This window comes from Gymnogyps californianus, chromosome 1, assembly GCF_018139145.2.
Source record: "Gymnogyps californianus isolate 813 chromosome 1, ASM1813914v2, whole genome shotgun sequence".
Taxonomy (NCBI): Eukaryota; Metazoa; Chordata; class Aves; order Accipitriformes; family Cathartidae; genus Gymnogyps; species Gymnogyps californianus.
Window position 1 is genome coordinate 23739618 of NC_059471.1, and position 12049 is coordinate 23751666.

The following is a 12049-nucleotide window of genomic DNA, read 5'->3' on the forward strand; positions in this document are numbered from 1 at the left end:
GCAGGGGGACGGGGAATGGGGGTTGTGGTCAGTTCATCACACGCTGTCTCTGCCGCTCCTTCCACAGGGGGAGGACTCCTCACACTCGTCCCCTGCTCCAGCGTGGGGTCCCTTCCACGGGGGTCAGCCCTCCATGAGTTTCTCCAACGCAAGTCCTTTCCACAGGCTGTAGTCCTCCACGAACTGCTCCAGTGTGGGCTCTCCCACAGAGTCACGGCCTTTTCTGGGCCCAGCCACCTGCTCTGGCGTGGGGTCCTCCGTGGGCTGCAGGGGAATCTCTGCTCCATCGTTAATCTCCATGGGCTGCAGGGGGACAGCCTGCCGTCTCACCTCGGGCTGCAGGGGAATCTCTGCTCCGGCGCACCTCCTCCCTCTCCCTCTTCACTGACCTCGGTGTCTGCATGGTTGTTTCACATCCCACTTCTCTCCTCACTGGAGCTCCTCTTCTTCTTCTTCCATCTTCTTCTTCTTCTCCTCCTCTTTTTTTACTGTAGCTCTTCTTCTTCTTCTTCTTCTTCTTCTTCTTCTTCTCCCTCCACCTTTTTACTCTCTCCCCCAGGAGCCTTTTTCCCCTTCTTAAATATGCTATCACAGAGGCACTACCACCGTTGCTGACTGGCTCAGCCTTGGCCAGAGGCAGGTCCGAGTGGGAGCCAGGGAAGCTTCTAGCAGCTTCTGACAGGAGCCACCCCTGTAGCCCCTCTCCCGCTACACAAACCCAACACACCATGCTACCCCTGGAGCTTGTTAGCTGGTCCAAAATCTCTTCTTCCCCTTTGTCTGGGCAGCACCCAAACATCCCCAGAAATGCTGTGGTCTCAAACAGTGTGGGTGCACCCAGCTGCATCCCCTGTGAACAGAATACCCAAATCTTTTCTCTTGCCATCGCCGGGAGAGCTCCTGCATCTCCCCCCTGCTTCCCTGTGTATCCTACTGCCTGTCATTGTCTCAGTTACCTAATGAGCCCTAGTTGCTGTGCAACACCAATATACCTAGGCCTTCTGCCCTCCTGTAGGTTATACAACCAGATACTCTGTTTATTTGCTTGATTACAGCAACATACCATGATGGCAATTGCTTTTTTTCCTTGCCTTACTGGGTAACTTGCGTGTTACTGGGTAACTGTGTGCAGCTTATGGACCCATCGTGTACACTTCTGGTGATCTGTGTTAAAAAAACAAACAGGCTCAGGTGGAAAGAAAGGTTGCTGAAGAGGATCCGTCTTATGAAAGAGACTGAAGCAGCTTGTATAGTCTAACAAAGCACAAGGTGTTGCTTTATATGCTGATTCTATAAATACATTCAGGGATGTAGGATAAATATCAGGGAGTAAGAACTATTTGGTGGAAGACGATATTAGCACAAGATCAGATGGATACAAATCAAGTGTGAACTTATTTAGATTGGAAACTAGTAGAAAGTTTCCAAATCATCTGTGAGAACACAAAACATCTGGATATGCCACAGAGCTGGAAAAGGCCTTCTGGGTCACTGGCTGCGGCAGGCTCCACTCCATCTTAAAACTGATTAGTTTTTCATTTGTTCCTTTATTTTAAAATAAGTTTCCTGCTCTTCTCCCATCCACGTCCAGATTGCATACCTGGGGGAGTGCTTTTCCCTCTCCTCACCACTGATTTCCCTTGCCCGGACTGGGTGGGCACATAGAGAGGCAGCCCAGCGCACCGTCCTACCCCACCACTGCCTGACCTCCTCCTCAAGCATCTCCCCAGCCGAAGCTGTTTGCTCTCACACGCTTCGCTTGGGGTTGCGCCTTGCAAAAGCACAGCTGCCTTGGCGGGTGAAGGAGGTGAGCGCGGACGGGGCGCCAAGCATTGCTTAAGCTGGGCAGGTTCCCAGTTTAAATAAATCAAAATTCCCAGGATCTAGAGAGGGAGGCTGACCTGGCAGTGCCGCCAGTGTGCTGCTGGCAGCCCCGCCAGCGGAGGGGCCAGCCGCCTGCCCCGCTCACCCCGAGCTGAGGCATGCAGATCCATCACACAGGGGAGGAGCGCGTGAATCACAGCTCTCAGCTCCTCAGCAAGGGGGAAGGAACCCAGTCCCCCAGCACTGTGGTAGAAATGTCTAATTAGATACAACAGAGGGATAGATATGCATACTTGGGGACCTTTCTAAACAAGCATAAATTAAGGAAAGCCAAATATTTATTTTAAATGGCTGTGCCATATGCTGATGAAATGCTAATCTGCACAGAAAAAACCACACTGTAAATAAACTCCCCAGAAGCACCTCACATTCACTGAGCTTCATCTGTCTGAGCCAGCTAACAAGAAGAAAATAAAATCAACAGCATCCATTATAGACTCCCTTCCATAAGAAATTCAGGCAAGCTTAGGATGACATGGGCCAGTGCTTTTCAAACTATCACCTGCAGCCCCCAGGAGCACCACAGGCTATTTGTTAAGGGCCTGCAGAAGGTATTTAAGAAAAACAAACTTGCTGTGTTTAATTCACAACACAGGGATCTTTGGCCTCAGTAGAAAAAATGCTAGGGGGCTGCAAATCAAAAGCAACTGAAAAACACTATTGTATGCTTTAGGATGAGGAACTGGGAGTCAGAGGGACAGTTTTGTCCCCTCCACTGATCCCAGGACCTTGGGTGAGTGACTTCACTTCCACCTCTCTCCTCATCCTTCTACCACCTCAACTCCCCATAAGCATTTGCAGCATCTCTTGTTGTGCACCCGAACGGTACCCAGCACAACAAAGGCCCAGGACCCTACAGAAACACATCACTATTAACATCGCTTTATTCTTCTAGCCCTCCAAAAACACTCCGGTCCCAGCACGTTACAAAGTTTGAGGACATTTCAAGATGGGAAGCAAGCTATTAGGAAGTCAAATTTGATTACCTAAAAGGCAGGTTTTGTAGTGGCCATAAAAAACCAACCCTGGAGATTGGCATGTTTTTAAGCAGCGAGGCTGGGCGACGAAACCTGTCGGCAGTGCCTGCAGTTGGCTTCCTTTGTTCACCGAGCCACTTCCACCCTCTTACATACGTCCTCCTCACTGGCAAAGATGCAAAGACCACCTTTGTTATCAACATGCATATTGCAGTGTTGTCAGCAGCTTCTTAAGGTTATTCCCTTTTTCTTCTCGGTTGCATTTATAAACCTTGTGCAGAGTTGCTATGGTTTCTGTTACCGCCAGTCCAATTGGTATTCAGTGCAGTTCCTCTCACCTTCACCATTTGGGTGACCTTTACTTCACAAGGAAGATCTCATGCCATCAGCCTGTTCAATTAGATGTCACACAACACGCTGTGCAAGGACACCAACCGCTAAGCAAAAGAGGGCTCTGTGGAACCAATTCATCTGCAAAGGCTGTCTGAGAGATGGATAAACAATGGTAATTATTTCAAAACAAATTGGAACCAGAAAGTGCAACCCAGCAGTGTAACTGCTAGACAAAAAGGAAAGCCACAAAAAGAAGAAATTTCAGCTCTCAACGTCTTGGGTACTCCGGTATCTTCCTCTAGGCAAATATTTTTCTACCTTTCTGGCTCTCCAAAGTCAAGTTCAAAAAACTCTTTCTTCCAAGACAGTTTCTTTTACATCAGTTGAACAACTTATGCAATGGACTGCTCACTACTGGGAGCAACACAGTTGTAAACTGGCAGTAAGAATTTCTCTCTTTGCCAAACTAATAGTCTAAATATTATATTTAAGCAACTTTGCACAAAGCTACACTGCTTACTGTACAGCCAGCCAGCCAAGCAGGATGCATAATGCTTTCCTCCAAGAGCAAGCATGCTGGGAATGACCTCAGCAGATTCATGTACCAACTAGATCACAGGATCCCCAAAACCCTAACCCAGACACTGAACAAAAACCCCATGGCTTCCCCCTAACTCCGAGAAAAATGTTCCTACTACAACAAAGAAGTCACAAATACACAAAAGCCAGAAAATAGAGCTTGGACACGATACAACCCTAACTCTGCCCATGCAGTAGGAATGGGAACATCGCCACACTTTGCCTCTTCATAACAAAGCCATAACTTTCCTTGTGGCTCTTCCTTGGCTGTTGAGGTAAGCGTTCTCGCATTGGGCAACCAGGCTAGCCAAGACATCTTATCCCATACGCTTTTAATGCTAGTTGGGGCCTTCTAAAGAAGAGGAAAATCGCCTGGATCTTTCCAAGACACCTAGGTGCAGACGTGTAGGAGCATGGCGCTTTAGCTGATCATGGCGCTTTAGCTGATCAAAAGACAGCTCTGTATTGCACAAAAGGAGCTCCTCTATTATAGGTACTGAACAACCATGTATGCAGCAAGTGGGTGGAAGAACAGGTCACAACCAGCATACAAAACCAGGGTGGCTTAGAAAGCAGAGAGGGTCAAATGCCCGTGTTGTGGGCAGTGGGAACATCACTTGCTGCTGCAGCTCTGTTAGCTTGGTTTCATGTGGAAGTTGGGCTCTGAAACACAGGTGATTGAGGCATCCGCAGCCATGGCCAAGCTTTCGTACAGCACTCTCATGAAACACTTAATGCGAGCAGGGAAAAAAGACTGTATGCCACAGTCTCTGAACTGAAGCATCTCTCTGCCTTTGCTATCACCAACATGGGTGGCTTTATGCAGTCTGCTTTATTCCATCAGAGGGCTACTGAGACTACTCCTGTCTGGCTCGGCTGCAGTCTACACCTACAGCGTTGTTCAGTGGGCGGCTCACACAGAGCGGGCCTCGGCTGCTGCTGTGGTGCTCACACCCACTTTACACCAACGTGTTGCTCTGGCACTCCCAGGCTCCCTGCTCGCTCCCTGGCAGCACAGTGTCACCTGCATGTTCATCATGTATTTATTTGTCACTACAGATCTGAAAAAAATCTCAGTCCACAATCTGATTTAGGGTGGCTTATTCCAAAAACAGACAAAAGATTTTTCACTTTTTTGTCTGCTGCTTCCACCTCCTCGTGCCTGGATTGTACAGCTAAGTCTTTGCTCGCTTGATGGAGGGCTTCTTTACAGCACACAAGCTCTTTCATCTTTACCATGATCAGAACAAGTCAGTGCACCTTTGCTACTTCACAGTCTTTTTTAAACTCGGGTGAGCCGCACTTTCTATGCAAAGATCTGACCTCTCCTGAAATCCCTTGATCAGCAATTTCCCTTGCTCGCTCTTTCATGTTTAAGGCATTATGAAACACTAGAAACTACACATTCTTTCATACGGAAGTTAGTGAGAAAATTCCAATAATCAACTCAGTCCCAGGAGACTTGGGGTCTTTTTCCAAGTTTGAAAGCTCTTTCCTAACAGAAGTTTTGCTCTTGAAAGTCTTCTGGTTAGCAAGCAGCTGATGATATAGCTTCTCTGGAGCCTGATTATACTTCCAGCCCAGGGGCAAGTAATAAAAAAGCCTACCCGGCTCTGTGAGGTCTGAATCAGGTGCTAACACTGAACATCTGCTAGGGCCTCTGCTCTCCTCTCCCCCACCCTCCTTCCATGTGCTGGGCATTGGAGCATTCTCCATTTTATAGCTTGTGGCAATGAAAGGCCATTTAAGAGGGAAAGCATTGCTGACAGCGTTATCCAAAAAAACCAGACTCTGCTTTAACTGCTCTCCATCCAGGACTTTGGTGAGTCCAACACCGCTTCAACATGCTGAAAATATCTGCATTGTATGGCAGCCTTTGGAAACAGTTACCAGCAAAGCATTCACAGCCCCACCCGAGCGAGACAGACTTTACACATACGTTTATTACTTCATACAACCAGGTTGCTTATTGTACAAAAATTAACAGTGCCACTCAAGAGGGCCTTCACAGATGTTTAGAAAGAGACACGTAAACACAGCTTTAAAACATGTTTTTTATATAATTTAGGTACAAACTACTGAAGCACCACACATTGTGTGCATATATATACACACACACACGTGTGCGCGTGTATCTCCATACACATACAGACAGAGACTGAACAAACTGTCGCAGCAGGCTGTGATATGCTCGTACATTGCTCTCTGAGGAATCCAACATCCCTACACAAGGGTTTCCACCAGTGGGACACGGACTGACACTGAGCCGTAAGCTCACCCTTAGGGCCTTGAGTTGCTGCCACTGTTGGCCTGGCCTTCCTTCCCTGGTTGCTCCTTGCTGCACCCCACTGCTGGCACCCAATCTCCAAGCCCACCTAGGTGACTGCACCAGCGTGACTTGGTAAAGATGTAAGGGTCACCATACAGGGTCAGATCCCTATCCTGAAAAGTCTCAGCAGGGAAGGGATGGTCTCTGTCTTCCAGGGTGCCTGATCTAGCGGGGCCCAAGTCACAGGTGTAATGCGTGGGCACAACCATCGTACACATAAACATCTACAGCCTGGAAACGTTCACTTTTCTGCTCTACAGCAGTACAGGATGAATGGACCTGTACAGGAAAAACATATTTGGGGTAGAAATCATGACCTTTAGAGAAAAAGACTGCAGCACCTGAATAATTCCTACTAGAGGGAATGCCCAGTACAGTGAATTTTGCTTAACATCCAGGAGGGAAGTTTAATGCCTTAAGGTACAAGGTTCATCAAAAGAGCTACAGACATTTTTGCTAAATGCTGTGCTTTCATCAGCAGGAAGGGCACTGCTGCCTGCAATATGAAACTGAGAAAACTGGTACTTAGACCTTTCTAAGCAGCAACTGCTGAATCCCAGTATTGCTCTTGGGCAGCTGAATAGGGCAAGTTACTGGCATTCATGTCTATTCCCTTCTAGATCTTGCTTGTGTAGACTAAGCTCCTCAGGCAGCAATGGTCTCTCTAGTGAGAGACCCTGAAGTGCTAATCTGGCATTGGCCACAAAAGATTCGCATAGCTTTACTTATTTCTACTGCAGTAAAAGAAACAAACAAACAAAAAGAGTAACAGCTGCAGCCTACAGCTTTCATAAGGAAGAAATGACAGACTGTAGCAATGTTTTTAAAGCTTTCTCTCTATAAAGGTCCAGTTATTCCCTGGGAGGAACAGACTAGCCCTGGTAGGAATTTATCAAAAAATTATAAAGAATCAACACTGCTTCTGCTTGCTTATCTTCCAATGCAGAGAGAACTGTTCCTTTTAGTCTGATAGCCACAGGTACTGTGAATCCCAAGGGCTCTACTGTGCAGTTAGTGCAAACTGGTCAGGAAATAAGCCTTTATTCTCCCTGTAGGTGAAGAGGGCAAAACCTGGTGTTCTTTCTGCACCAACCTCCCTGTCCAGGAGTGTAACAGGGCCTAATGCTAGGCAGCGGAGATGCTCTGTCCTTGGAAAGATATGAACAGCAGCTGTGTCTCAACCAGTCTGGGGGCCCCAGAAGATATTTTTCTGGAGTGCCACATGGAAACATGCTTCTAAAGCCCTGACTAAGTTTCATGTCAAATGCAAGATCGACAGAATCTCCATGGTATTCCTCCATGCAAATTGGGGCAGCCCTTCATAATGACAGGATCATTATAAATACATAACCCAAGACGTGGCCTTCACATACAAAGAAAGAAAAAGGAATATTGACAGACAAAGCAGCAACGGTGAAACAGCTTCAAAAGTCACTCACGTAATCAGATAGATGCTGCAGAGCTGTCATGCATGTATCCTGACAGTCCTTGCTGTTGAACAGTAAACACACTTGAGCAGCATTTGCCTTAGTGGTTCACATGTCATGGCCCAAGAGACCAGTGTGCTGAATTACTGACATTATTGGGAACTTCCAAGAACTAGCAAAAACGAGCAAATAAGGATATACTCCCATTCAAGAGGAGGTATGACCTGTTTCTCACTCCAGTTTGCCACATCTGGCTATGACACTAGGAGTCTCAGCAGAGAGCCAAAGGGCAGAACACCTACCGAACCACACAGCAACTCACATCCCCCAAAATACTTCGGGCCTAGCTCACAAAATCACCAAAAATTTGAGAGCTTGCATATTCCTCTGTAAATTTGACCTCTCCTTCTCATTCCTACCACGGGAAACCTTCATATGTCAGACTCGCAGCCTGAGTCTGTAAAAAGCTCATATAGTCAGCATGACAGTTATACTCTAGAGAGAGGATTTCTCATGCTTGAGTTTATAACCCAACCCTTCTCATCCCTGCACTTGCACGTGGGAAGGGAAGAAACAGATAAGAACATAAATGAGATTGTACAGATTATTTTCCCCTAAATCAATAACATTTATATGTTTTTAAGAAATGTTCATTAAAAAAAGATTATGCATGAACAGTTCTACAACATAAACAGGTGCAAATCCCATTGCCTAGTAAAGCTAGGAAAGTGTTCATGTCTAATCAGAAGAAGTGGAAGTCCACAGCCACGTGTTTTAAGAACAGCCTTGTGTTTTAAAGACAGCCTTGATATTAGTGTCTTTACTGTATTAAACTCTTGGTACTTAAATAAGAATAATAATATCTAGACAGCACAGACAAAGTATAGGATGATACATAAGCATAAAAGTGCAAGATGTAACTTAAGTCAAAGTGCCTACTGGTCAAACTTCAAAGTGTCTACTGGTCAAACTGGTACAAACTATGTTCAGAGATCAAGCATAAACCAAACTGAGAGCAATCAAGGCCCTTTTCTCTTTCTCTCATTTCCATCAAAAGTCGTCACAGGTAACATCAATCCAGTCTGCAGTGACATCAATTCCACATGAGCATACATGAGAGGAGAGCCAAGCCCATGTCTTGATGGAAAACTGATCCTCATTTCCTCTGTGTAATGCCAATTAATCCACAGGCTTTGCTCTGAATATCCAAGCAGAGAGGGAGAGAGAGAACAGTAACTTCGATGCCACATTCAAGGGAGGCAGAGTCAGCAGCTCAACAGAAATGTAGCACTTAAGGGCAGGGGGCACAGCGAGCCCTTGTTAGCTCCTCTGGAGTCACATCCCCCAGCTAATGTATTGATTCCAGCAATGAAAGATGACTATGAGGAAGTTAAGCAACACTGCTCTTCACTGGAAAAATAAAAAGATTATCCTCACAAGTATAATTTTTCCCTTCCTCTTTGTCTTATTTTACTATTTCAGAGATAAAATATCTTTTACAGTATCAACTCATTATTGTGTTCATTCCCTTTAAAGGCAAATAGAGTTTAAAAGATCTTGTCACCAGAAGGGGGTGGGATGGGGGCAGAGGCAGACCTTTTATTAAACGTTTAAAAAGATTCCTAACTCATTTTGCAAGTGAAAACAACAAAAGCCATAAAACTCTAGCAAAGGAGACCTGTCACTGAGATTAAGCAGATCCAAACTCCGCCATCCATTTTTCATACTTCTCCAGGTCTGCAGCAGAAACAGATTTGGAGATTTTCTTCAGAGCCAGCTCAAAGTCCCCCTTGGTAACCGGCATCTGAAGCTCCTCTTTAGAAAGTGCACGAATCTCTTCTGGAGTTAAGCCGTTAATACGTCGTCTCATTGCCATTAAAGATGCATCCCTGGAAATACAGGACAATGTATGGGAGCTAATTGCTAGCAGCATGTGCTGTAAGCCTATGAATTTTGATTGTATTCTCTTGCTAGAAACCACTGGCAGGAACACTTAAGAGAGCATTTATTTACCATAGAAGATGCGGTTCACATCTTTCTTAGCTTCCATGTTCCCAGATCACTACATTAATTCAACGTAAAGAATGCATTGGCACCAAAACCCATTTAAGCATATGGTAAATGTGCAGAGATAATTAAAACTATAAAACTGAAAACCTTTTACAATGATTCATAGAGATGAAATTTTACAAGTTCAGTGCAGGAAAGGGCAGGGTGGGAGAGGAACCGCACTCAAAGACTTTGTTTTTTTTTAAAGTAGTCTGGATTTTGCACCCCCATCCTCTTAGATTTCAACCTTCTCCCCAGCGTGTAGCCCAAAAGGACACTCAGCAAGTGTTCAGAGTGCAGCCCAGCTCTGTTGCCTGCTCGGACATAGCATCTGAATCTGTAAAGAGCAGAGCAGGAGGCATCAGACGCTGGCGTCACGTGGCCCTGCAGGGCTGAGGCCATCGGTGCCTGTGGCTCCTCATGCTCTACCTGCTCTGTGACTCCTCCCCAGCTTGGATGCTGCCAGTGTGGCCCACTGGCACGGAGAACATTGCTCATTTCTCACACCACGGCCCACATGCAGTCTGAAATTACATTTTCTCTTTCCCCAGGTTTTTCCCAGCAAGGGATAACACAGGCCTCAGGGAGAACAGGTAATTTAACTATTGCACTGCATGACACACACCAAGTTTTCAAAACCATGGAGTCATTTCACAATTTCAGCAAAACAGCAGGGGAAGAAAAAAAAAATCCCAAGCCATGTTCTTAAAGGATCAGTTTCTCTTGGCAGGGATCCTAATGTTATAAGGGACATAGACTTCCTTCTGATAAGTTTTTGGAAATACCTATCCTCCAACAGAAAAGACTCATTTATCAAAAAATGAAACAAATTGTGGGAACAGGATGGAAATAAATTCAATACTAATGCTATAAACTATTTGTATCACCCTTGCACCTAGAAGATCCAGGCAGAAACCAAGACCATGCTGCACTGGGGACTGTCCAAACATACAGCATATAGAAGCCCCAAAGAAGTATTCTATGAAAGGTTCCTTTGCATGACAAAATTCTAGCTCTTAAACTCATGGGATCTTAAAATAAATAAATAAATAAATAAATAAAAAATCCAAACCTGTTTTGCACTACATTACCAAATGCAGCAGACAAAATGCAGTAAATGCAGCGAGTGGTAACATGAGATTTGCTCAGAGAATTTTCTTCTTTTCAGATCCAAGAAAACTTAACCACATCTCACAGAAAGACTCCATGGTCTTTAGACCGCTCCACATGACAGTGACGCATAGTTCCAGTAAATAGATTTGGGCCTCAAACATAGTCACTGTTAGCATGGCTTCAGCTGTAGTGGGTATTGCTTTTTATCACATAATGCAAACGATGACTTTCCATGCAGTTTTATTTGCAAATTAAGGGGAATGAGATACCTGCAAACATTAGTGATGTCAGCACCAGAATAGCCTTCAATCTTCTCAGCAATTTCTTCAAGGCTGATATCAGGATCCACTTCAACTTCCCGAAGATTAATCTTAAGTAGTTCTGCTCTGCCTTTTGCTACAACATAAAAATACTTGTTTGAAGACTTGCAAGAGTAACATTAAAAAGAGATATAAACACAACTTAGATTTTTCAGTGAAAAGTACAAACAAAATGGTTTAATATAAGAAAAGGAAAGAGACAGAACAAATCATAGTAAAGTGTGCAATCAAATACAGTAAAATATATGGTTAAAAGCAGTATATTAAAACAGCATGTGCTAGAGACATTTTCCAAAGTCATACGTCACTAAAAATGTCTGTTATGTCTCAGGTGACAAAGCATTTGGTCACATATTACCCAAGGGCACAAAAGCACAATCCTACAAATGTCTGCTTCTTCTCACGTCCCTTTGGATTCACTCACTGTTCAAGTGTTTGACTGCATATTATTCACACAGTTTCATTAGAACCACAATGAGGATTCTATTAACAGAGCTTCAGATAGCACAAACCCCTTAACAATAGGCTGAACTTTAAGCATATGTTTAAGCACTTTACTCAGTTGGGACCCAAGAAAGCTGCTGAAGCCTGACAGAAAACAGATACATTAATACAGTAAACATATATTAATATATTTACAATACAAATATCCTGGTATCCCACTTTCAGACCTAGATGCAGTGTGCACACAGTGATAACCAGCTGTTTAAATGAGCACTTACGCAACTAATTAACCATTTTTCTTGTAGAGGGCATGTGCATATGTGCATTTGGGTACACATGTTAAGCAGCCTACGCTTATAAGAGGGAATTCACATTTGACAGCTTAGGCCTCCCTCAGTGTTACTCTGCACAAGGGTGGTAAAGAAGAGGACGAATGCTTTCCTGGCTTTTACTGTACAGAAAAATATACCAGCTCAGCATCTTTATTTCCACAGTGACCAATTTTTATGACCTAGAAAGAGGACAACCACAACAGAAGAAGTAGCAGTAGGAAAGGCTAAAAGTCTTAAGGAAATGTCCATACTTATGTTTTAT

The 12049-nt window shown here is 44.6% G+C and overlaps 1 protein-coding gene across 4 annotated transcripts in view; it reads right to left on the reverse strand.

The window, feature by feature from the left end:
* Positions 1–5701: 5701 nt before the first annotated feature.
* The window catches only part of KATNAL1 (katanin catalytic subunit A1 like 1), a 41266-nt gene continuing 34918 nt past the window's right edge, over positions 5702–12049 (reverse strand). For 3 of the 4 annotated variants that reach the window (XM_050910931.1, XM_050910939.1, XM_050910946.1), the window contains 2 exons: positions 10961–11087; positions 5702–9418 (listed from right to left, as the gene is read on the reverse strand). In XM_050910931.1, the coding sequence (XP_050766888.1) occupies positions 9220–9418; positions 10961–11087 (326 nt within the window). In that variant the 3' untranslated portion in view covers positions 5702–9219. The remainder of the gene's footprint in view (positions 9419–10960; positions 11088–12049) is intronic. The other variant, XM_050910956.1, reaches the window with a different exon arrangement.